Source organism: Antechinus flavipes, chromosome X (genome assembly GCF_016432865.1).
Source record: "Antechinus flavipes isolate AdamAnt ecotype Samford, QLD, Australia chromosome X, AdamAnt_v2, whole genome shotgun sequence".
In the NCBI taxonomy this organism is placed as follows: Eukaryota; Metazoa; Chordata; class Mammalia; order Dasyuromorphia; family Dasyuridae; genus Antechinus; species Antechinus flavipes.
Window position 1 is genome coordinate 56,956,074 of NC_067404.1, and position 27,472 is coordinate 56,983,545.

The 27,472-nt window shown below is 37.0% G+C and overlaps 1 protein-coding gene across 22 annotated transcripts in view; it reads right to left on the reverse strand.

The window, feature by feature from the left end:
- Window positions 1-27,029, reverse strand: part of LOC127543009 (U1 small nuclear ribonucleoprotein C) — a 58,367-nt gene extending 31,338 nt beyond the window's left edge. For 8 of the 22 annotated variants that reach the window (XR_007949098.1, XR_007949072.1, XR_007949061.1 and 5 more), the window contains exon 1: window positions 4,914-5,121. Coding sequence is in view for 1 of the 22 variants with exons in the window: in XM_051968962.1 (XP_051824922.1) it covers window positions 22,042-22,458 (417 nt within the window). In the remaining 21 variants the exon portion in view is untranslated. Of the gene's footprint in view, window positions 1-619; window positions 985-2,442; window positions 2,500-4,913; window positions 22,579-24,316; window positions 24,381-26,796 lie in introns of those variants that run through there. The other 14 variants (XR_007949099.1, XR_007949101.1, XR_007949104.1 and 11 more) reach the window with 6 other exon arrangements.
- Window positions 27,030-27,472: the final 443 nt, after the last annotated feature.

A 27,472-nucleotide genomic window follows, 5' to 3' on the forward strand; every position in this document is an offset into this window, starting at 1 on the left:
TCATGAATATATTCTCTTCTATTATATAAACTTTCTGAAATGGAAATTTATTACATGTTGAATCCTTCCTGATTTTTTTATAGGCATATAACAATGTTTTCATTTTCGTTTTCTGTCTTTTTCTATTTCATTTTTCTTATTTTCTATTTAGTTTTAATTGAATATTTTAAAAATCTAAATTAAAACCAAAATTACTTAGCACACTGGAATAGGCCATGTAAAAGTCTCCCTTAAAGTTACTGGGTTGCAGGAAGCTTTTTAAACTTAGCAAGTGTGCTGCTGTGTTGAGGAAGCAAAATATCCTCCTCACTACTCCAAATGGGACTCAGACTCAAAGCCTGGGCCTGAACTGCCTCGTAACCTGATTGAGCAAAGCTGTTTATGGAAATTATCTTCAAGACCCGGTTTAATTCGATATATTCCAAGTATCTACCATGACACAGGGTAGGTGTTGCTGTGGCCTCCAGGAAAGTGAGTAACACCTTGTCTGAGCTGATTCAAAGCGCAAGGAATAAGCAAAGGCCAATGTGAGATACACAGGAAGACGTCTCAACCAATGGAAGGAGAACAAAGAGCAAAGAGACCGAGAGAGGCCATTTGTCCACACAAGAAGACCTACCTGACAATGATCCTTGGAAGCAAGCTCTAGATCCTGGAGGCTGAGGGGAGTTAGAGGAAGCCCACAAATGCACAATAATAAATGTCTGTAACATCTAGTTTGAGGAAGTTCTTTTGTGGACTTGGCAAGAGCAAGCCAAAAAATCGTTCAGGACCCTCAACTTTCAAGGCGAGACTGCATTAGGTAGCTTTACAATTCGGAATTATACAGTCACGCAGAGTACCTCTGTGACAGGCACCTACCACTCTGACGTGGATTTTTTTTTAAGGGCCATAAACATTTGTGAGAGGAAAAAGACAAAACCCACCAAGTAACCCAAGCCTTCACAGCTTGCAAACAGTCTCTCCCTTAAGGGTGAAACTAACTTCTACCTGAAGGTAGTTCTTAAGGACTGTAAAAAATTCTGTAAGAGCAATGAAGAATTTAAGCAACAGTCTATTTATCTAATGCAGCCAGTGACTCAGAAGTGACCTTCAAGCCTCTGGAGAAGGGGAGCTCTGGAAAACTGAGACGTGTCCACGCTGGGTGTAACTTGAAGAAGTTACTGGCTAAAGTTTTCTGAATCAGAAACAGTGCAGGTAAATCTGTAAAGAAAGGAATGAAAAGTTAAGACACTAGTTTCCTTCTTTTTCAGCAATGAGCCTCTCTTTGAGGGAGGCCATGTTCTTTTTAATGCCCAAACTTATCTCAAAACTTTACCTTTTCTTTCACCTATAAAGCCTGAAGCTAAAAGTGAGATGATGACACCTCCTTTTCCCCACTGCCCAACCCTGTGGGGATCTTACTTGAACACATTCATTTCAAGCTTCTTTGATTCACATTCCTCCTCCCCTTCAGCACCAGCACAAGGCCTGCCAACCCCCAACGCCACCTGACCCCCAGACCCGAAAAGGAGCTTGACATTTGAGGTCTCTAGCTATGCTGCTGCACTGTGAGGTATGAACGGAAGCGTGACGCATCCTTTGTAAAGGACTATGTGATGAAGAAGCCCAGCTGTTGTGTACATCTGGCTAATTTTACCAAAACCATGTTGATTAAATGGCTCCTTAGATGCCTGAAGGCACCCAAGGCACTTGCTAGAAAAGCCAGAGGCTGTCAACATGAGAATCTACTTGTGTTTGCAAACCTCCTGGTTAACTAGCCAACAAAACAGCCGGGCCTGCAGATCGCGGTTCTGCGGCAGGGTTAGGAGCGGCTGTGGCAAAGGGGAACTCAACAGGATCAGACACCATCTGTTCTTCAGGGTCAAACGCAAAGAATCAAACGGCCTGCCTTCTCCATGACCGGGAGGGAAATGAGGAAGGGAGATGACTTGCCATTCAGAAAGGTTTTCAATGAATGTCAAGGGACAGCTATGCTCACATTATAATATGACATTATATAGGGAAAGCCCTTGGTACACCTTAACGCTAACCTTCAGTGGTAGCTATTATTATGACACTTATTTCATCCCCTGCTTCTTACACTCCTCAGTAGCTCTATCCATGAGGCCTTTCCCATCTGGAAAAAGCATGGATCTTCACCCCCCTGATGACCCAGGAGAAGGGGGTCGCCTACCGAGCTACAACACACCAAGGGACTGGGACTTGCCATCCATCAAATGGGGACCAAGTCCTCTAATCCACTGCCCCCACCTTTAGCCTGGCTTCCCCATTTGAGGGTCCCACTGGCCATTCCTCGGCTCACACCTCTCTTCTAGCACCGAACACATAGTCCTGAAAAGGTCAGACAGGTGCTGACTGTGTCAGGTACATCCAGTAGGTTTTTTTGCTTAACCCAACCTCACCATTTGATCAGGGCTGTTTATAAGCAAGGATACTTACCAGAAAAAGGCAAAGTTCAGTGGGTAGAAACTTTTAGTCTGCAGAATTCCTCAATACCTGAAACACAAAACAAAAATGATATAAGAAAATAGTCTTGGAGTGATAGAACTAAAGGGGAAAGGAGGAAAAAAATCCTCTGATCAACTCAAACAGATCCGACAAGGAAATCACCTAAGAATATTTTTGTTGGGGCAGCTAGGTGGTACAGTGAATAGAGCACCAGCCCTGAAGTCAGAAGGACCTGAGTTTAAACATGATCTGAGATACTGAACACTTCCTAGCTACGTAAGCTGGGACAAGTCACCTATCCCCAGTTTTCTTGAGCAAAACTAACCAACCAACAAACAAATAAATAAGAACATCATTCTTAATTTTGAAAACCCCAGATCAAAGAGAAAATTCTATAAGAAACAAACAAAAATGATTCAAATATACTGAAGCTACAATTTCAACTGACAGGATAGATTACCAACTACAATAAAAGAGTACAGGACTTAGAATAATATGTATCAACAATCTAAAGGAGTTAAGACTTGGACCAAAATTATATCCAGCAAAAACCATAATATTGAATGAAAAAAAATTGTCCAGCAAATTCAAATTTCCAGGATTTCATCTCAACTAAATCAAAAACTCTATAGAAAATTTAACATATAAAAGCAAACATCAAAGATTAATTTGAAAGAACTAAAGAGGAATAAATTGTTTCTGCTTTTCACATGGAAATGAAAGCTATATGTTTAACATTAACATCAGTAATGCAGAAATTCATAAGACGGGAGCAGAACTGAATATGATCTGCCTTTAAAAAGAAATGGCAAATATAGCAATTACACTCCACAAATTACAATTAGGTGCAGAGAAGAGCTGACACAGAGGTGTGTGGAGGAGGGCGGGTAGTAGTTCTGAAAACCTACTCATATTGACAATGCATTAAATACCGAAAAATACATACATATATATGTATATACATAAAAATATACATACATAAGTATGTGTGTGTGTGTGTATATAATACACACACACACACATACACATACACACATATATACACCCCATGAAGTATATAGCATCCTTCAAAATCTAGAAGAAAATAAGGGGAAGAGAATAGGTTAAGGTTTGCTATAGAAGGGTGTTTAGATTAATGGGAATGGGATAAAGTGTAGCATAAAGGGAAGAGGTTAAAAAAGGAGGGAAATGGTGGGGAGCAGAGGACATAAGGGAGAGAAGAAGGTAACAGAGGCATCCATGGCAGGGAGGAGGTTAACAAACAGCAAGACAAAGCTAAGGAATATAACTAAAGCAGAAGAGTTTGCAGAAAAAGGAAGTAAGACACATATATAACTATATAACTAAATGTATGTGTATATATACATATATATACATGACTATATATATATGACTATATATACATTATAATAAGGATCAGAAGTAGAATTTATTAGAAAGAAAAAAGTAAAGTGAATAACCATTGATTTTAAGACAAAGTCAAACTTAAAGATTCAATTCAGAGAGAAATCTACGTCAGCAATATTAACAGCATACTAGATGTGTCTACATATGTGTGAACGCACATGTATGTCTGTGTAAATAAATGTAGGTAAACATATATAGATGTCTGTGTGGAAATGAATGTGTATATATTTATTGATATTCACAAACCACACTCCCAGATATTATATGTGTTATGTGTGTATTTATATACATATGTTTGCATGTATACGTCTTTGTATAAAAATACCTGCACTTAACTGTTCCCTGCTTGGATGGGGAAAGGGAATGAAAAAAAAAGAAAGGAAAAAATGCACAACAGAGAATAAAACAAGAACCAACAAGGAGGTAGAGATGGAGAGTCATGAATATATTCTCTTCTATTATAGATACTTTCTGAAATGGATATTTATTGTACTATGAATCCTTCCTGAGGTTTTCCTAGGCTCATGACAATGATTTCTTCTTTTTCTATTTTTTTTCTTATTTTGTATCTAGTTTTAAATAAATATTTTTAAATGCAAAAAAAAAAAAAAAAAAAAAAAAAAAAAAACACCTTAGCATGTGGGAATAGGCCATATGAGAGTCTCCCTTAAGGTTACTGGGTTGCAGGAAGCTTTTTAAACTTAGCAAGTGTGCTGCTGTGTTGAGGAAGCAAAATATCCTTCTCACTACTCCAAATGGAATCAGACTCAAAGCCTGGGTCTGAACTGCCTCATAACCTGATTGATCAAAGCTGTTTATGGAAATTATCTTCAAGACCTGGTTTAATTCGATATATTCCAAGTTTCTACCAAGACACAGGGTAGGTGTTGCTGTGGCCTCCAGGAAATTGAGTAACACCTCATCTCAGCTGATTCAAAGCGCAAGGAATAAGCAAAGACCAATATAAGATAGACAGGAAGACATCTCAACCAATGGGAGGAGAACAAAGAGTAAAGAGACCGACAGAGGCCATTTGTCCACACAAGAAGACCTACCTGACAATGATCCTTGGAAGCAAGCTCTAGATCCTGGAGGCTGAGGGGAGTTAGAGGAAGCCCACAAATGCACGATAATAAATGTCTGTAACATCTAGTTTGAGGAAGTTCTTTTGTGGACTTGGCAAGAGCAAGCCAAAAAATCGTTCAGGACCCTCAACTTTCAAGGCGAGACTGCATTAGGTAGCTTCACAATTCGGAATTATACAGTCACGCAGAGTACCTCTGTGACAGGCACCTACCACCACTCTGACGTGGATTTTTTTTTAAGGGCCATAAACATTTTTGAGAGGAAAAGACAAAACCCACCAAGTAACCCAAGCCTTCACAGCTTGCAAACAGTCCCTCCCTTAAGGGTGAAACTAACTTCTACCTGAAGGTAGTTCTTAAGGACTGTAAAAAATTCTGTAAGAGCAATGAAGAATTTAAGCAACAGTCTATTTATCTAATGCAGCCAGTGACTCAGAAGTGACCTTCAAGCCTCTGGAGAAGGGGAGCTCTGGAAAACTGAGAAGTATCCATGCTGGGTGAAACTTGAAGAAGTTACTGGCTAAAGTTTTCTGAATCAGAAACAGTGCAGGTAGATCTGTAAAGAAAGGAATGAAAAGTTAAGACACTAGTTTCCTTCTTTTTCAGCAATGAGCCTCTCTTTGAGGGAGGCCATGCTCTTTTTAATGTCCAAACTTATCTCAAAACTTTACCTTTTCTTTCACCTATAAAGCCTGAAGCTAAAAGTGAGATGATGACACCTCCTTTTCCCCACTGCCCAACCCTGTGGGGATCTTACTTGAACACATTCATTTCAAGCTTCTTTGATTCACATTCCTCCTCCCCTTCAGCACCAGCACAAGGCCTGCCAAGCCCCAACGCCACCTGACCCCCAGACCCGAAAAGGAGCTTGACATTTGAGTTCTCTAGCTATGCTGCTGCACTGTGAGGTATGAACGGAAGCGTGACGCATCCTTTGTAAAGGACTATGTGATGAAGAAGCCCAGCTGTTGTGTACATCTGGCTAATTTTACCAAAACCATGTTGATTAAATGGCTCCTTAGATGCCTGAAGGCACCCAAGGCATTTGCTAGAAAAGCCAGAGGCTGTCAACATGAGAATCTACTTGTGTTTGCAAACCTCCTGGTTAACTAGCCAACAAAACAGCCGGGCCTGCAGATCGCGGTTCTGCGGCAGGGTTAGGAGCGGCTGTGGCAAAGGGGAACTCAACAGGATCAGACACCATCTGTTCTTCAGGGTCAAACGCAAAGAATCAAACGGCCTGCCTTCTCCATGACGGGGAGGGAAATGAGGAAGGGAGACGACTCGCCATTCAGAAAGGTTTTCAGGGACAGCTATGCTCACATTATAATATGAGATTATATAGGGAAAGCCCTTGGTACGCCTTAAAGCTAACCTTCAGTGGTAGCTATTATTCCTAATTTCCATCAAATGGGGACCAAGTCCTCTAATCTACTGCCTCCACCTTTAGCCTGGCTTCCCCATTTGAAGGTCCCACTGGCCGTTCCTCGGCTCAAACCCCACTTCTAGCACCACACACATAGTCCTGAAAAGGTCAGACAGGTGCTGACTGTGTCAGGTACACCCAGTAGGTTTTTTTGCTTGACCCAATTTCACCACTTCATCAGGTGTGTTTATAAGCAAGGATACATACCAGAAAAAGGCAAAATTCAGTGGGTAGAAACTTTTGGTCTTCAAAATTCCTCAATACCTGAAACACAAAACAACACCAGAGTGATTCCGACAGTAGAGTGAGACACTCAATGCAGTGGTAGAATTCTGAAGGGCTAGCAATATTGTATGAGTAGATGAAGGCCAAACTGATGGAGGATGTTGCAGTCCCTGGAGATTACAATTCACTATTACCAATGATGATCATCAAAGTGTTCTCAAAAGCATATCCTATCCTATTTTATTCAAAGTACAAAAAGTTACTTTTTAAGCATTCAATAGACTCCCATTAGGCCTCTTTCACAATCCTCAATTTTCAGTTTCATGACTGGCTTTAGGCTTCTAGTCATCAAAATCTTCCCATTCTAGGAATATATGTGTGTAAAAATGTATAGATGAGAAGGATGTATCCTCCCAAATAAAGTAAAGCAGAAACTACTGTTAAGTGTGCCTTAAGATCATAGAGACTCTTGATAATTAGGATTCAACTCCAAGAGACTATTCTCAGCATATATCAGTCTTTGTTTAAGGAAGACAATTCTGCTTCTATATGAAGACAAGAAAGGAGATAGATTACAATCCCACCGGGACAGTAACAGGGCAGAGGAGTAGAGAAGATATTCATAAGGATTTTTCTGTCCTGAAATCCAACTAATGTTTGATTGGTATCTGTAGTGCATCTGTCTCACAGATGAGGTCACAGGCAGGATCTATATTGCAGAAGTCAGACTAAAACAAGCACCGTATTCGTGGTGCACTGGTTATTTTGATATCTCTCTGAGCAGAATCAGTATTCAAAGACAATCAGAGAAATTAGTCCTATTTCTATTAACTTGAAGGCTGAATATCCACAGTACCAAAATGGAATAACTGTGTTCTTCACTTTTATCCCTTGACAGAAGAATATGGATCCCGATTCCATTAAAAATCTGATTAAATATGAAGCGAAAATGGAAATCAGGGAGAGAAAGACCTAATATATAAAAATATTAATAGCAGCACTTTTTTAAGACAGCAAAGAATTAAAAGCCAAGTAAACCCCCATCAATGAGTAAACAAACTGGTACATTAATGTACTGGAATATCACTATGCTGTAAGAAATATGAAGAATTCCAAAAATCATAGAAAGACTACATGAATAGAACCAGGTAAAACAATGCACACAATGACTATATAACGTAAACACAAAACACAAAGAAAATAAACAATGGATAATGACCAGATTTGGCTATAGAAAAGAGATTTAAAAACGGACCTTCTATTTTTTACAGCGGACTCTGGACATGGAATACTGCACACACTATTATACATGATAGTGTTGTTTGATTCGATGATAACACACACGTTGTGGGACCCTGAGCAAGTCACTTAACCTCTGCTTCAGTTTCTTTGTCTATAAAATGGGAGTGATAATAGTATCTACCCCCTAGACCTATTTTGAAAAACAAAGGAGATATTTGTAAAGTGCTTATATGCTGGCTCATAAGTGCTGAACACAAGGTAGTTTTTTGTTCTGCTGAACTGCTTTTATTCTGTTTTACTGAAATCTTTATAAATAATAACAGAGAAAAACAACTTTGGAAGACTATGCAGTAAGAAATCATGTTTCTAGAGGCTCATTTAGCACTGTGTCTGACACACAGCAGGTGGCATATAAATCCTACCTCAGAATCAGAGATGGAAAATGATAACCACCCTCTGCCACATAGGGAATTTTCTGACCCGGCCAATGTAGAAATTTGTTCCGATTGACACTGCATATTTGTTTTTTGGTTTTGCTTTTTTAAAAACTGTCTTAAGTTTATCAGAAATTTCTATGGATATCTACAATTATTTTTCTTAATAGTATTTTATATTTCCGAATATATGTAAAGATAGTTTTCAACATTAATTTTTCTAAAACTTGTGTTACAAATTTTTCTCACTCACTCCCTTACCTTTCCCTTTCCCCAAGGCAGCATGTAACCTAACATAGGTAAAATATGTGCAATTATTTTAAACACATTTCTCTATCTATTATGCAAGTAAAATCATATCAAAGGTGGGGAGGAATATAAGAAAGAAAAAATAAACAAAAGATGAAAATATTGTGTTTCATTTCACATTCAATCTCCATAGTTTTCTGTCTAGATGTGGATGGCATTTTCTGTCCCAAGTATATTGAAATTGTCTTGAATCACCACAGATAATACATATGTGTTACAAGGATTTTTCAAATTGTGAAATTGGGGACAGTAAGGAAAATGGGAGAGAGAGAAAAATACTTGCTAAAAATAGATAATTGTACAAACCAGAAAAACTAGAAAAAGGGGGAAAGCTGAGTATGAAGATAAAAAAGGTTCCAAAAATTTTGAAGGAACTGAAGAAGAATCTCTACAAATGAGATTACTTAAGTGAAATGAATGAAAAGTCACAAAAACATAACAGGAAATAGACAGCTTAAATAAATCTATTTCCATAAAAGAAATATGGCAAATAATTTATGAGAGGTTTATCTGGGCTTATTGTGTTCAAGGGTGAATTTTTCCTAATTTTTACAAGACAAACAATTCTACTACATAAATTGTCTTAGAATATTGAAAATGGTGTTACAACATCCAATTTATTTTAATCAGGTAAATATTTTGGATTTTAAAACAAAAGATAACACTGAAAAAAACAGAAGATAGGCCCAAGCTCACTAACAATGATATGGAATATTAGCAAACAATATATAAAAATACATCAAAAATTATTCACCATCATCAATAAGGGTTATTCCACAAATATGGATTGTTCAATATTAGGAAAAATGGACAATATAGAACACAGTATTTAAATAAGAAAACTTTTAAATTATGAAATCCTAACAGGAAATATTTGATAAAATGTAGCACGCATTCATTTCTAAAAAATTCTTCAAAAGAAAAAGAGAAATGTTTTTCTTAACATGATAAATAGCATCTACTTGAAATTACATCAACACTATAGGCAAAGGAGAGACATTCCCATGAAAAACTGGAACAAAGGTGGAAGGTGGAGTAATGAAAATGTAAATAATAAACTCATACATTGCTGGTGCAATATTTTTGAGGAGAAAACCTGCTGTGACCCTATAACCTCACAACTATAAAAGTTTCCCAAAAGAAGTAATGAAAAAGGAAAAAAAAACTCATAAAACAACTATTTCATAGCACCTTTATAAAAACTGAACATGCAGTTTTTAAAAATCTCACAAACAAATGCATTCCTGTAGAGAAGGATCCAGCCATCTCCATCATCTGTCACCTGTCACACACAGGGCAGGCAAGCTAGCATGAAAGACACAGGGAGCAGCCAGCACGTGACAGGCAAATCAAAATACCAACCCCGCTGCTGAAGACAGTCCAGGACTCTGAACCCAAGATCAGTGGGTACCACCATACTTCTAGCCCAATACCTTCAGTCACCTATCCTGGAAAGCAGCTCCTATGGGCCACTATTCATGATAATGCTACAATCAGTTAATGAAAACCCAGCAAGCAAACTTCTTGCAACCAAATCCTTGGCACTGTTAAATAGAAATCAGTAAGATTTTATCAGTGGAAAATGCATTAAAGCAGCATAACCACCTGCTTTGCCTCTAACCCCTCTGGACCATGGGAGTTTCCCATCTGACTTGGAGCTGAAACCTTCCCTAGGTATTGTCTCCCCCATTAGAATGTGAGCTCCTTGAGAGCCTGGATTATCTTATCTTTTCATAGTGCTTAGCACAGTGCTTGGTACAAGATAATTGCTTAGTAATTTTTTTTCCATTCATTTGAAAACAGAATTAATGCACACATTCTTTCCTTATCACATTCAAAAAGTATATTCAATAAAGGACATATTAAAAAAAATCTTTGTTATAACAGATGGTTCACAGAGAAGAAATGTGAACAATATGTTGGGAAATGAAGGTGTTATTGAAACAAAATGTATTAATAAAAGATTTAAAAGAAGTCCCAATAGAATCTTTTAAAAAATAGTCATATTATTAAAGAGAATGACAATAATGAGATACAGCAAAAGCAGTAATCAGAGAAACAATAACACAGACAAGGAGCAAACCACTGAGAATGCAATTAAAAAAAAAAAAACTACAAAAAGAACAAACTAAAACTCAATAAAACACCAAATTGGAAATTTTAATAAATTAAGGTGAGATTAATAAAATTAAGTTTAAGAAAACCCTGAATTAATAAATAAAACTAGGGCTTGGTTTTATGAAAAAAATAAAAAATAGACATACCATTGGTTAATATGATTTAAAAAAAGAAAACCAAATTACTAGTATTAAAAATGAAAAGGGTGAAGATCCCACCAACAAAGAGCAAATCAAAGTAACCATAAGAAGTTTTTACCCAATTATATGCCAATAAATTTAGCAGTTTAAATGAAATGGAAGAACATTTACAAATACATAAAGTACCTAGATTAGAAGAGAAAATAAAATATCTAAATAAATCTATTTTAGAAAAAGAAATTAACAAGCCATAAATGAGCTTCCTAAGAAAAAAGCACCAAGACCAGATGGATTTACAAGTGAATTCTATTTAAAGGCCAACTAATTCCAAAATTAAATAAATTATTTAGAATAATAGGCAAAGAAGAGGTCCTACCAAAATCCTTTTACAAAAAATAAAATGATACCTAAACCAGGAAGAGTAAAAAAAGAAGGAAAATTATAGATCAGTTTCCTTCATGAATATAGATGCAAAAATCCTAAATAAAATACTAGCTTTAAGATTAAAGCAACATACTATAAAGATTATACATTGTGACCAAGTGAGATTACAACAGAAATTTAAAGATGGTTTAATATAAGGAAAACTAGTAATATAATTGATTATAAAAAAGTAACAAAAAAATCACGATTCCATCAATTGGTACAGAAAAGGTTTTTTCTGTACAACATTCATTCCTATTAAAAAAAACTTGAAAGTACTGGTACAAATGGATTTTCCCTTAAATTGATAAGTTTATCTAAAACCATCATCAAGCATTATTTGTAATAGGGATAAACTAGAAGCCTTCCCAATAAAATCTAATGTGAAACAAGGATGCCCACTGTAAACAATATTATTCATTATTGTACTGGAAATCCTAGCAATAATAATTAGAGAAGGAAAAAAAAAACAAAAGGAATCAGAATGGGCAATAAAGTAATATTATCTCCTTTTGCAGACAACATGATGATGTGCTTGAAAACACTAAAACCTCAACTAAAGTTAGTATTTAATTTTAGTAAAGTATTAGTATATAAAGAAACCACATAAATCATTAGCATTTCTGTTATCATCAACAAAACCTTGCATTGAGATAAATAGTAAGAGATACTCCATTTAAAATAACTCTACAGAGTATAAAATACCAGGGAGTATACTTGCCAAAACAAATATAGCAACTATATTAAGGAAATTATTTTTAAAAACCTTTTTAAACAAATAAAATCAGATTTAAATAATTGGAGAAATATTATTTATGGGTAGGCAGGGTCCATATAATAAAAAATATATATTTATTACATATACATATAATTATATTTATATAATATATATAAATCATGTATAATTATATCTATTACATATACATAATACATATAATTTTAGCTAAATTAATCTATATATCCAATGCTATTCACATTTTTAATTTAGTATAATAGAAATTAAACATTTTAAACCTCACAATGCTATCCATTGTTTATTCATAAATTTTCTACTTTCCTTCTCATCTTGGCTACAAATAAATTAAACCAATGTAGCCAAGATGAGAAGGAAAATAGAAAATGGAAGAAAAAATTTTATAGAGAATTTCTCAGATAAAGGTCTTCTATCTCAAATATATAATGAACTTTGTAAAATCTATAAGAATATGAGCGATTCCTCAATTGATAAATGATCAAAGGATATAACAGGTAGTTTTCAAAAAACAATATCAAAACAATTTAGTCACATCAAAATACTCTAAATTACTAATGATTAGAGAGGTGCAATTTGAAACAATCTTGAGATAACACCTATCAGACTGACTAAAATGATAGAAGGGGAAAACAACAGGAATTGGAGATGTGGAAAAACTTGGACACTGTGAACTAATCTAACCATTTTGGAGAACAAACTGGAATGATGCCCAAAAAATTATTAAACTGCCTATACCCTTTGACCCAGCAATGTAACTACTATTAGGTTTGTTTCCAAAGATGATCAGAGAAAAAGGAAAATAACTTATATGTTCTGAAATATTTATAGTAGCTCTCTTTTGCAGTGGCAACGAATTGGAAATTGAGGGAATGCCCATCATTTGGAGAATGGATGAATAAGTTGTGGTATATGGTTGTGATGGAATACTACTATAAGAAATGATGAGCTCATTGATTTTAGGAAAACATGTTAAGACTTACATAAAATAATGAAGAGCAAAACGACCATCCGAAAGAGAACATAGTATACAGTAACAGAAATTTTGTTTTAAGAACTTTGAATGATTAAGTCATTTTATGCCCAAATTAACTAAAAAGGACCTCAAAGGAATATGCTATCTGCCTCTAGAGAAAGAACTGAGAAGCAGAAGTATAGATAGCATGGTTTTACATATATCATATATATATGTATATATACACACATACACAACTACCCCTATTTGTGTGTAATGGGAGCCATTTCTAGGCAGGAGGTAGGGGGGAAAAAGTGCACAGAAGAGAATAAAAAATATAGAAGGAAGCATAAAAAGCAGAGTCACTTTGAAAACTATGAATAGAACACTGTTGGGTTGTTTTTTTTGGGGGGGGTTTTGTTTTTTACAAAAAGTGTGAAATATAAATTCACAATTTTAGAAAGTGAATTCTCTTTTAAGGTTGTGCTGTTTACATGGAAATATTCTTTCCCCCGCTGCCTTTATTGTATTTAAGTTCAAAATGAATAATTTTTTTTAAATGATCAGAAAAATGTTTTTTACCCTATTGGCAGGCCCCAATCACAAAACACTTGCTTCTCTGAATGTTCTTTCAGAATGCTATTTCTATAAGGGTTCAACTACTAGGAAGTTAATGTACTGTTCTTTCAAGTAGAATTTCTCTTTCTATCCTTACCCAGGGTTTTGTTAGTAATAGGCTTGCTTATGGCTTCTGTGGATTGCTTTTGTATTCAACTTTGCTGAAGCTATTATTTAAATTTTTTTTCAATTTACAAAGTATGCCATCATATTAATCAAAAAGAAATAATTTTGGCTATACTTATTACTCCAATTTTTCTTGTTTTCACATTATAGTTTAGCATTTCTAATGTGTAATAGGAACAGGGACCAAGGAAACTTCCTCCAGCAATGCAGGTCACCACTCCTGCTACACCTTTGGACGTCAACAGCCTAGATCACTGAGAAATTAAACTATTTGCCCAAGGTCACAGAGACTGGGTATTTGAAGCAGAACTTGAACTCCATTCTTCCTGGCTCTAAGGCCAGCTTATGCTATCATTATGCTATTTCTTTAATGTTTAATAGTATAATAATTTCCAATATCAAAAATACTGGTGCAGACAGCAGGCATCTCAAGTTTAGGAGATTTCCAGCGGTTTATTCTATCACAAATAATCTTCATTACTGCTTTTAGATAAATAATCATATTTACCCACGTTCTCAGTTCTAGGGCGTTTTGATTTTTTTTTTAACATAAGCAGATATTTTATTTTGTCAAAAGTGGGGTGGGTTTTTTTTGCAGTTACTGATAGAATCATGTAATTTTTACTATATTTTTAATATAATTTATTAGGTTATGATTTTTCCTAACTATCTTTGCATGCCTAGCATAAATGTACGTTAATTATAATGAATCTTTTGTTTTCTTATTGCTATAGTCTCTGTGCTAATTTTTTAAAATGTTATAAGTATACTTATTAAAGATAGCATATTTCTTTCTGAGATTTACCCTTCCCTTGATTGGGTGTCAGGACCATATTTTTGAAAAGTTTGTTTATATATAATTTAAGAATAATTTGTTCTTTAAATGTTAATTCCAATTCACTTTCAAATCCTGGTCTAGGATTTTTTTTTCTTTCTGATTTCATGAATAGCTTCATCAAATTCTGTTCCTAAGATTAGCCTTTATATATTTTCTAACATTCTGTTGTTAAATTAGCTTAATTTATATTTCCCTATTTATTCCTTCATTTTGCTGGGTATAATCATTTCAGGTTATTTTCTTTTTTTCTTCTCTAAAGTGGTTTCTCCCTCTCTTTTTGATCAAATTAACTATTAGTCTACCAGCCTTATTATTCTTTTCTTTGAGGATAAAATGGCTAATTTTTATTAATCTAAAAACATTTCTTTTGCTTTATGTTTTGTCTACTTCTAGATTCAGTGGTGATCATGACTTCTGTGGTAAAAGTAAAAGTGATACTAAAAAAAGAAAAAAAAAGACATTTCATACAAGGGTACTTATATGAAATATCTAGAGCTGGTCTATAGCAAAGCTTCTTAAACTGTGGGCTGCAATGCCATATAAAGTCACAAAATTGACTTATTACCAGTAGTTTGCTCTGTATACCTATTTTATATACCAATATACCTGAAGTCAAGTAAAAATTTCTTTGGTGAAAAGGGGATGGCAAGTGGAAAAAGTTTAAGCCCTCCTCTATAGAACATGGTAACTTTCCCTTTCCTATGATTATTTTCAAAAAAGCTTCTATAGATCCTATTTCAAAAAGAGATAGATACCATATGTATAAATCTAAAGGATATTTCAAGAAATCCTGGAGTTCTTTCTCTAGGCAGAAATGCATTCAAATCATCCTTGAAATTTACCTTAACATAATACCTTCATACATGCTGACTATGTACTAATATGGGAATAAAAATCTTACAACAAAATGAAATATTAAATGCATCCTTTTCAAACATAATGCAATAAAAATTATATTCAATAAAGGGCAGGGGGAACATAGACTAAAAATTAATTGAAAACTAAATAATCCTAAAGAATGAGTGGGTAGGAGCAGCTAGATGATGCAGTAGGTGATGCAGTGGATAGAGCACCAGCCCTGAATTCAGAAGGACCTGAGTTCAAATCTGATCTAAGACATTTAGCACTTCCTAGGTGTGTAACTCTGAGCAAGTCACTTAACCCCAATTGCCTCAGGAAAAAAAAAAGAATGAGTGGGTCAAAGAACAAATCATAGAAAGTTTCTTTATGGAAAATAAAAACAAGCCAAAAAAAAAAAAAAAAACTTTCCTTAGGGGAAAATTTATATCTCTAAACACTTACACTACTAAAACAAAGAGCAGATCAACGAACACTAGGTTACTATGGTCATAAACGGCTGTGTCTTATGTATCTAATCTATTCCATAGGCCCATACTTTATTTCTTATTCAGTATCAATTAGTTTTGATGATCACTGTTTTATATTAATATAGTTTGAGATCTAGTATTGCTAGGCTATCTTCCTATGTATTGTTTTCATTAATCCCCTGGTATTCTTAAACTTTTCTTCTTCCAGATGAATTTAATTTTTTCTAGCTCTATGAAATTATTTTTTGATAGTTTGGTATGACACTACATAAGTAAATTAATTTAGGCATAATTATGATTTTTATTGTGTTAACTTGGCCTACCCTTCAGCAAAGTGTTTTATAATTATGTTCATATAATTCCTGGGTTTATCTTGGCAGGTAGACACCAAAATATTTTTTATTGTCTGTAGTTACTTTAAATGGAATTTCTTTCTTTCTATCTCTTGCTGCTGGGCTCCGTTGGTGATATATGTGTATGTAAAGATATATAAATATTGATGATTTATGTGGTTTTATCCTGCAAATTTGCTAAAGTTGTTAATTATTTCAAATGGAGTTTAAATTGATTCTCTAAATATACTATTTTAACATCTGTAAATAGTGATAGCTTTGTTCCCTCATTGTATATTCTAATTCCTTCAATTTCTTTTTCTTCTTTTACTACTATGGCCAACATTTGTAGTACAATATTGGGAAGAATATACTTTAAAAATCCTAGAGAATCAATTTCAAAACTACTTTAAGTAATTAACCTTAACAAAGTTACAGGATATAAAATAAACCCACATACACACATACATACATACACACAGATTCTTTACTCAACTGGCTGTTCTGCATTGGGGAGTACCCGCCCCCCCTCCCCCCATCATTGTCCTTCCTAAACTATGGAACTCGGGATGGCACATAATACTACAGAGGTTGTCTCATCAGATGAGATCAGATAATCAATCAGATTATACTAATGTTACCTGAGAATTGGTTCATCTCACATAAACTCATCAACAGAGTCGGATCTCCAAATGCTTCTTTACAAATGCTGGTTGCCAAATTCCCATTAATTATTTTTGTTCTGTTACTTCCACAAATAAAGATAATTCTTCTGGGCCGGAAAAAAAAAAAATAAGGAAATTATAATTGGTCACAAGTAGTCTGTCTCTTCTTTGATAATCCTCTTACTGTCCCCCTCCCCAAAGAGCTTAAAACAACCTTTTTTATTTTTATGGGACCATACCACAATCTTAAGTTCATCTTTATTTACCTGTCCTTTTTTCTATCTTGTGCAAATAGTTTTTGTCAATATCAAGGGAAAAGTTCCCTGGACATCCACCTTGATCTCTTCAGATGACTCTGAGTTCTTGTTATAGGAATTTCTTTCTGTCTTCAAAAATTCTTTCTTGTGAGTTCCTATTTGTCCTAGGCTGACTTCAAAAGGAAAACTTAGCAGAAACAGATGATTTCCTGTAAAAATATAAATTACCCAAAGTTTACTAAAAAATATTCTTTATTTCACTGAATGGTTCTGAAAGGAGGGAAGGGGAGAAATACAGAGAGAAATTTAGAGGATGTAAAAATAGCAATAACACTTATTTTTAAAATAGTTATCTTATTTTCCCAAATACTTGCAAAGATAGTTTTCAACATTCACCTTTGCAAAAACTTGTGTTCCAAAATGTTGGCCGTGCCTCTGCCCCTCCCCTCTCCCCAACACGGCAAGCAACCCAAACACGTGCAATTCTTCTAAACATAAGCGTGATGATACTGCACAAGAAAAATCAGATCAAAAGGGGGAAAAAAAAAAACAAGCAAACAAACAATAACAAAGGTGAAAATACTGTGCTTTGTTCCATAGTCGGTCTCTATCGTCCTCTCTCTAGGTATAGATGGCTTTTTCTATCACAAATCTATTGGAACTGCCTTGAAACGCCAAAATGAATAACATTTATTAAAAAAAAAAAAAAGAAAGAAAGAAAAGAAACAGCAGATATGAAGAATTTACAATAAGGAGGGATGAATTGTTTGAAGTGCAATGGAGGAAAATAAACAGAATTTTAAAAAAACAGTAACTAAAATAACCTAAACAAAAACCATAGCTGAATAATTAATAACAAATTAAATAATTAACTATTAAATGGAATAATGCTGACTAAAAGGACAGCCGAATTCTCCTTCAAAGTAATAACGAAAATTAGTCCAAGTAGAACACACAAATGAGAGCGCAAAAGAATCTTGGATGAATTCTCAACTGCCCCTCCCCCCACCCCACTTTCCAGAAGAAACCGAAGTCCATAACCGTCAATTATAAAGCTTAAAATGAAGCCCCCTTCTCCGAATTCAAATTCTGCTTTCTTTATTCTATTGGACACTGTACGTATGATACAACAAGCTCTCAAGGTGAGAAACTACAGATACAGGAAATTTGAGGTATTCTTTTCTTTTTTTTTTTTTTTTACAATTAAAATGCATCTTTTTTATCTGCTTATTAATATATGTGCTTTATCTTTTTCCTTTAACCACCAGTAGCTAACTTTACTCCCAACCAGAGGCCATATTAATACAAAAGCCTATACGTAATTAACCCAGAGTCACATAAAAAGACTCACCAAAACTGAAATATTTCGATAATACGTTGAGAGGGCCCTTTGTAATCCCATCCATTCTTTCCCTTGATGGGCATTATAGGTCGATAGTACAAATGTTTTTTACCAAAACTTTAAGGTGGGTAAACTCAAGCCGGAGCCCAGTACCCGAAACTAAAAGAGGGTCAAGTCCCAATGAGCCCAGGCTTAGGCTCAAACTGGAGTAGGTCGGTAAAAAAAAAGATGGACGACAATAACTAAGTTACAAATGGGGAGAAACGAGGTAAGCGGAGATTTCCTCTCCCTCCTGAAAAATGTGCCACCCACCCCCAAGTCCAAATGCCCAGGGCCCCCAGAAGGTTTTTCTTGGGGAAAAAAACCTACCTTCAGGCCTACCTTGGCTGGTGAGGCCTCAAGGCCGCCAGGCCTCCTGGGCCGCCAAGCTCACTCCAGCCCTGGAGACGCCGTTACCGGAAGTACTAAGGGCCAAACCACGAGGCGCTCATCCCCCACCCAGGAAGTTCCCCCTCCTGCAGCCCGCTGCCCATCTAGATCTTGGAGGTCTTTGAGATGAAACCTCGGTGGTTCCTCCTCTCCCTTCCGACCCCCTCCTCTTCCAGCTTTAGGACAGGCCCTAAAAAAGAGAAGAGCTATGAGGGAAAGCAGCAGGGGTTGGGTAGGAGGCAGGGGAAAGAGATCTAGATGGCCATGAGTACTAGTTGGGTGGCCACTCTCAAGGGCCTTGTTCCCTCTGGGCTGCCTCACTCTTTCCCATATGTAAACCGAGGTGGATGGATGAACTGGTCTCCAAGGTGATCCTGTTACTACTTTGGTCTCATCATCCCTCCCTCTCCTCCATTTCCCATGCCATCCTGGTCCAAACCCCAACCCAATTTTGTATAGCCGATATAAGAGGGAAGCTGAATTGCTCCATTTTAGCTCCGATAACTTGAACACTTCGAATAAATCAAAAAAGTGTTCTTAATCAGTTAAGATACCAGGGCCAGTTCAGCCCATTATGTACTTAAATGTACATAAATTATATACATTTAATTTTATGTACATAAAGACATGATAACCTTAAAGGGATCACAGTGATGTCATTTTGGTCTACTTGGAGAATGAAAGACCACAACCAGCCACAGGGGATCCACACCTGGTAGGAAGGGCAGTGGGAGCACATGGCCAGGGGAAGGTGAGCAGTCAGCTTTGCCATATAATACATCCAGTTCCTGGAATTCCCTGCTCCTATGATTAAAGTAGGAAAGGTGAAGGAAACATTAAAATAGATACTGATCTCCCCATTTGGAGATATCTGAGTTGGGGAAAATGAGGCAGGTAGCAGTTAAGTGACTTGCCCAGGGTCCCACAGTTAGTGTGTGGGACAGGATTTGAAGTCGTCTTCTGACTCCAGGTTCTGTCTACAACACAGCCTTAGCTGCCTCCATTTGATACCATACCACATCCAATTCAAACAGGTAAGTGCCGTTCCCTGTGGATGTGCAGGTTAATAAATACAGTGGATAGTGCTAGACTTAGCAATCAGTAAGAACAGAGTTCAAATCCATATTGGATTAACTGAAATCCTGAGCAAATCACTTAACAGTCTCAATTTCCTTATCTGCAAAATGGGGCAATACCTCACAGGGATACACAAAATGAGATAATTTGCATAACGTGCATTGCAAGTTTTAAAGGTTAATTTTCATTAAACAGGGCTTGGAGAGGTTAACATTGACCCCTCTTGATAGCCAAAGGACTATAATTGAGCTTAAAGCAAAATATCTCAGACCTCATTCCAAAAACTTTTTTTTGAAAAGCTTGAGAAACTGTGAATAAGCCCATTTCAGTCAGATTTCTATGGCCACACTGATGACTAGTAGGTCAAGTAGCTCGGAAACCACCAAGGATTCTCCTTATATATACCAACCAGGCTATTCTCCAATATCAAAGTCCGGAGTCCTAACAAGTGTTGCCTTCATGCAACCCCAAGCCCTCTCTTGTCATTTAGGATTCAACTCTAAAAAGGGATTTTGTTATCCCATCACAAGACTCTCAAAAGGATACTAGAAACCATACAATTAAAGTATCATTACCATTAAGATCACAGCCCTTTCTTGAATAATGCAATTTTTCCTGATTAAGTTTTATCAATCAGGTCAACCTTGTTCTAATTTCTTACAGATGGACAGTGATGTGAGGTGAGAACTATCACAGTGAAACTTAGGTATGGATGACTTAAGTTTTAGAGAGCCCAATGGACTACCAACAAAGTAATTTCACTTTTTCTTAGAGGTGTTAAGCAGCTAGAGGTGCCAAATCTTCCTTTTTTGTGGTAGAATAATCACTCCCACCCTCCTAGTTTCAAGTCAACTACTCCCACTAAATATCACCTTAAGGCCCCTGGAGTTCAGGGTTTGATTTTCAAGGCTTGCCTTAACAGACACTTCAAGAAAGATATAGCAAAGACAGAGTCAATTTTTTTTAAATGCTGAAACAGTCGATACTTTTATTTTTATACACCACAAATACAAATATAAGCTGCATTTCTGCCCCCACTCTTCCTTTTTAAATTGTTTCTTTCAACAAAAAGTGGGAAGTCTTCTTTCATGTCTGGAAACTACCACTGGGGCAGTTTGCAAAAAGAAAAACTGCAAGCTAACAATCATGACAAAATGCTCTAGCTCTCTAAAAAAAAGAGAACAAATTAAAACAATTCCAAAGCTTCACTTTACACTCAAGATTGAGAAAGATGAAAATGGTCATTGATGGAGAGACTGTGGAAAGATAGGCACACTAATGCACTTTTGGTGGAGCTGTGAATTTTGTCCAACAGTTCTGAAAAATGGTTTGGAATTACTCTAAAAAGTCACTAAAACACACATATCTTTGACTCAGCGATACCACTATTGGCATATAACCCAAGAAGGGCAAAGATAGAGGGAAAGGTCCCATATATACAAAAATATCCATAGCAGCACTTTATGTAGTAGCAAAGAACTGCAAGCAAACAATGCTCATCAATTGAGAAACATCGAATGAACAACATATGGGATATGAAAGCAATGAAATATTATTGTGCTGTAAGAAATGAAGTCAGAGAAATTGGGAAAGACTCATATGGACTAACAGTAGAGGAAAAGTAAGCAGAAACGAGAAAACAATTTACACAACCACCACAATATAAAGAAACACAACACTGATAGACTTCAAAACTCTGATCAATGCATTATGCCACTGTGACTTCAGAAGACTGGTAAAGTGTTTCCTTTCCTTTGGCAGAGAGGTGTTTTTAAACTATAGGTGAAAAGGAGGAGGAATAATTTTGAGAGATATCCAATGTGTAATTTTTTTTCACTGTGCTTATTTATCACAGGGGAGGGATATACCAGTGGAGTAAGGAAAGGGAAATCAGGGGAAAGTGACAATGATGTAAAAGAGTGTCAACATTTTAAAAGGGGAAGGAGGGAAAAAAAAAAAACACAAACAAACCCATGTCTGAGACCCAGCACCATGATGTTCTGGTGAAATAGAACAAAGAATAGAAAACTGAGAAATGGGTTTCTTTACATTTTTTTGCTATTTTATCTGTCTGGTCTGGGCATTGCTGGCCGTGTGGGCACCATCATGGGATGAGGAAGGGGCCTCATCATTGGAGGACCAGGCATCATGGGCATATGGCCTCCCATGGGCATCCTCATGCCAGGCGGTGGTCCCACAGGCATCATTCCAGGAGGGGGGGGTCCCATCATGCTAGGGTGAGGAGGTGGGATCATAGGCCCTCCTAGTGGAGGAGCAGAAAACAGGTTGGGAGGAATTCTCCCTTGCTGAAACGCAGTAGTTGTTTTATCAATCAGGCTCTGGGCTTGCTCTTCCATCCATTTTTGGTAATAGTCTCTCACATTCTCTTTGTGCTTCCTTCCACTGCAGTGTGTCTTCCTCACAGATGGAGAATCATGGGTAAGATACGTATCACAGTAATCGCAGTAGAACTTGGGCATGATTTCCCACAATGGTGCCTTGCTCCAAGGTATCTTCAGAACACACTGGATGAGTTGCTTTTCCTCTTCACTTTTATCTCTTAAGGGGTTGTCCACATATAATGGTCAGGATGCTCTTATCTAATAAAACAAGAGGTCAAAGACAAGGGGGGGGGGGAAAGGTTCCCCATATGCCTAAATTAGTCAAAACAACATTTTATCTTTAACTATGGAGTGACATAATAAATGCCCATCAATTGGAGAACACTGAAAAGAAGGAATTCAGGGAAAACAGAAACAGAAGTACTACAGAATAAGGAAAATGCCACAATTAAAATAACAAATGCAAACAAAGCAAAAAGACACCTGAGCCCCAATTATAACCACCAATCTAGGTCCCAAAGGATGGAAGAACCCATTTCCCTCTTTTCTAATAGAGATGGAGTGGCTACACAAGAGGAAAATCCTATAGACTGACAGATGTAGTGGTCACTTTTGCTCAAAAGGAAACCTGAGTAACATTCTATGTATGCTTTCCAGAAAACAAGCAATTTATACATAGGCATTGCAGATATGCTCTAAGAAAGGGTCTAGCAGAAGGAAAGATCCCCATGGTTTTCATTATATTAAAGAATTAATTACTCCAATTTAATGAACTGATCAAGGCCTGCAGGCAGTCTAACCTCATTTCTTCTATATACCAAGTTTTCTTAGAAATTTAGCATTAGCCATTAATATAAGCTACATTTTCTTAGTAACTATATACATTTAAATTATCTTCAATACATGCCAAACAATTTTACAATCAATCAAATCTTTCTGCTGGTTTTTATCATCTTGCCATATTTCATAGAGATCTTTCCATATTTTGGTTCTATCGTTTACATGTAAGTCTTGAATTGCATTTTTCCCCCCCTAAATCCAGGGCTGCCTACGTATTTCTTTCTTATTACCACCAATTCAGCCATTTACCTATTAGTTTGTTTTTTTTTTTCCTCTCCCAGTTTGGGTTTAGTAAAACAGCAACAATATAATATAATGCTATGAAAATCCCTGGACATATTTTGTTTTGACTATTTCCAGGATCCTTCCCCAGCAGTAAGAGTAATGGACCAAAAGTTGTAACTAATTTTTGAACTCAAGTCTAGAATGTTGCATATATCCTTATGTCTCATTAGATCTGGACCAAAGCGTTGATGGACCTGTCAAGATCTCTTTGAAGGACTCTTAAATCTCTTCTCAAATAAAAAATGACATCCCTCATAATAGCAAAGATTATAAAATTTGAAACAGAGACTGAGGGGTAGCTAAACTGTGGTATCTGAATGTTACCAAAACTATTGCTTTGACGAAAGCAGCAAATAAGAGAAAATCAGACAAACCCAAGAGCCAATGCAGCTGAAGTAGAAAGGTGGTGATAATTGGAACGCTTTGTATCTCTTCTATTTTCCCTTCTTTCATCCCTCTTCTCTTTTCAACATTCTATTTAACTATACCTTTATCCTTCTCCCTAAACTTATATGTAATTTCTTCCTCAAATCCAACTCTCAATTAGGACATCAGACATCTAGGAATAGTACAGAAAAAAAAAAAAAATTCAAAAACATTCACATAAAGGGCTGAAGTAGAAGCTTCAGGTAGCTTCCTATTTTTTGAGGCCTATTTGCTGTGCTCAGAGTCAATGTTCTTTAAAAGCAGTGATTGATTTTTATTTCTCTAGAAAAGTACCTAATACAAAACATGTCACTTTTTTTTTTTAATGGGATGGTCACATACCTTTGTCCAGCTGTAAACTCCCTGGCATGTCATGGCCCTTTTCAAGAAGAAAGGGTAAACAATAAACAAAACCAAAAAAACAACTCATAACATCCAAACTTACCCAGACAAAATGGGTCTCAGATTTTCAGACAGCTACTCAGCAGGGATCCTAAAGGACACTGCACCTAATAAATAAAAACAGACTCAACATTATGGTAACAGATGACATCTATATCAAGTTTTGCAATCCCTTCTTTCACCAGAATGAATCCCAGGCATTATACTGACAAAATGAGCAAAAAGCCACGGGACAGAAGTTTGGCAATACTAAATTTAGGGTTGGAGCGAGGTTTTCTATCCACAGAAATAAGTGGTCTAAACAAATACGTTTTTAGAGAGGAGAATGGTTCAAAGTTCCTTCCTCAATCTTTGCCCCCTCTCCCAAGTCTCTTGTCTTTCATTTATTCATTCACATAACAAGCCTCCATTAAGCATTTACTATAATACAGACACTAGATTAAATAGTCTAGATACCAAAAACAAACAACCCCCAAAACAAAATAGCCCTGGCTCTCCTAAATATGGGAGGGAAAAGGAAATAAAGCAATTATAAGCACAGATAAATACAAAATACCAAAAGTAACTTTTTTTTTTTTTTTGAGGGAAGACAAAAGGCAATCAGGCTGAGCCTCTGATAGCAGATGGTACTTCAACAAAGTGTGGAAGGAAAATACAAGATCGTACAGAGCAGAAGTGAGGAGGCAGTGGATTGTAGGCTTGAAACAGTTTTAGAGCTAGAAGGCCCATTAGAGGTCACTGAGCTATGTCCCCCTACTCTAAGACTCACACTAAGAAATTACTTGTTCAGGTTCACACAGGTGGTAGAGACCAGGTTCTGACTAAATCCAGTGACCTCTACTACTGTACCTGCTGTTTTCACAAGGACCCTGAGATATGGAATTTATCACCTCCTTCAAGCCTTCATTGCTTTAGCTAGCTCTACCCCTATCATTCTCTAACTTTTTTTCTCTTTCACAAGCCAGGTTCTAGAAAAAGCTTCCTGTTCCCCTTGCCTCCACTTAATTTTTCCACTTGTAATCTCAACCACTTGTAATCTAGTTTCTAACTTCATTACTTTATTGAAAGCAGAGATGCCAAAACGCACTTAACAAATTAGCTAAGGATGTAAGTCTGTGTATTTTGGCTTTATTCTCCCCCCCCAGATAGATTAAGTTGGCAGCTGATGTAGAATCCCATCAGAAAAAGCCCAGATCCTTAAGTAACATTCTTTAACCAGCCCCCAATTACAATCTGGAACCAAAAAGGCAGGAACATCTCTAGCATAACTCCATACAAGAACGATCACTCCACTACAAAGGGAAGGCTGGGAAGCCATCTTGTAAAATGCCACTCAGGACTCGGAGGACTGCAGTGCCCCTCCCCCTTCTAGCCCTCCAGGAGACTAGACCAGAAATACATTTCAATTGGACCTATGAGTTTAGCATCTACTTTTTCTCCTTTTCCTTTCTTTAACGCAGACTCTTATCACATAATCACTCACTTGGAAAGAACTTGACAACCAAGGGTAGAAAATGAAATGAGAGAAACTGATCAACGTAACTGATTAACATTTCCTTATTTGAAAACTCCAGAGACCCCACAAAATGGTGCCTCGAATGGCCGTAACTGAATTACTCAGGTCAGCCAATTTTATTTTATTTTTTTGGTGCTTTATTTTTTACAGTGCTTCTCCGGACAAATATAATTTTATAGAAAAGGAACCTGAGGCTGATAGAAGCTATGTGGAGCGATCCAAAAGCTGCGGGAAAAACCAGAATGTGTCTAGTGATTCTGCCTTCAAATCCTGCTGCGGGAGAAAAAACAAAATTGATCGGCCAGTATTTCCTAAGCACCCACTCTGTGTGAGGAGCAAAAAAGAGAATTTGAGGGGCAGAGTGTCACAGTATCAAACAAAGGGGAAGGAGCGGGGGAAACAGGAAGAGACTTGCCATCAACGAACATTACAAATCATTTAAGTCCAGAGCTTAGGGGCCATCTTTCCCAAGCCCTTCATTTTTACAGAGAAAGAAGTTAAGGCCCAAGGAGGTCACGGACTCATTCAAGGTCACGTAAACAGGGTAAGAAGTAGTAAGGGCCAAATCAGAAGCCAGATCCAGGGATTTTATTACCCCTTCTTACCGTAAACTGCAAAGATTGTTTTCTTTCTTTTTTCGGGGTGACGAGTACGGGGGAATATATAAACGGGGATTCGAATCTATGAAGATCGGCCGCCAAAGATCTTGTTTGAGAATAAAAAAGGTGAAAGGTGCTCGAAGTATCGGGAAAGAAGAGACAAAAGGCAGAGGGTGGCAAGGGTGAGCGCAGGAGCGAGCGCCATGCGGAGCCGCTTGGATTGCCGCAATGGACGCCACAAAGCACCACCCGGTCCGCTCCCCTCACCCTCCACACACACTTTCTTTCCCTTATTTCTCTCCTTCCCTCCCTTCTTTCTCTTCGGACATGGGAGAAATAGGGCTAAAAGAAGTCTCCGTGGAGAGGTAGCGAGGGCCTCTTGAAACTCTTCGCCAAGTCCGCACTTACCCCAGCAACGAACTCACGAGGGCACACCGCTGCTGATTGTTTGAAGAGCCGGGCCGACCGTGGGAGTTATAGGGGGAGAGAAAAGGAGCCAGGGAGCGGGGAGAAAGGGAGGGAGAAAGCCACAGAAACGGGGAGAGAACGAGCGACCAACCGCGCCCAGTTCGCTCTCCGAGGGGAGGGCCGCAACTGCGAGACTTCCGTCAGCGTGCAAGTCAATGCGCAAGTCCCGAATCGGTCGTTCTTTAAACTCAGAGGGTGAGGCCCGAAGAGATAATGAGGGGGCGGGCCTCATTGGGGGCGGAGAAGTCAGAAAATAAGTACGGGAGCGGGAGGAGGAAAAGAAAGTGGGAAGCTACTTTAAAACTCTGGGAAAGCAATCTTTTATTTTAAGGTTCATTTCCCCTGTAAGGTCCTAGAGCACCATAGGGTTATCGCTTGGAAAGACCTATAGAGACCATCTTGTGTGATCAACTGATTCTATAGAAGACAAAATGACTTCCGAGAAGGAAGTGATACTTAAAAATCAAGTGAGGAGTTGGAAATGGCTTTTGGATGAAATACCTTTTGGTAATCACACCTCACTCCTTTGTATACTGCAGGAAACAGGTCCCGGGGAGGGCAGCAACCTCATGCTTAGTAGGTGCTTAATAAATGTTAAATGAATCGATGTATAGGA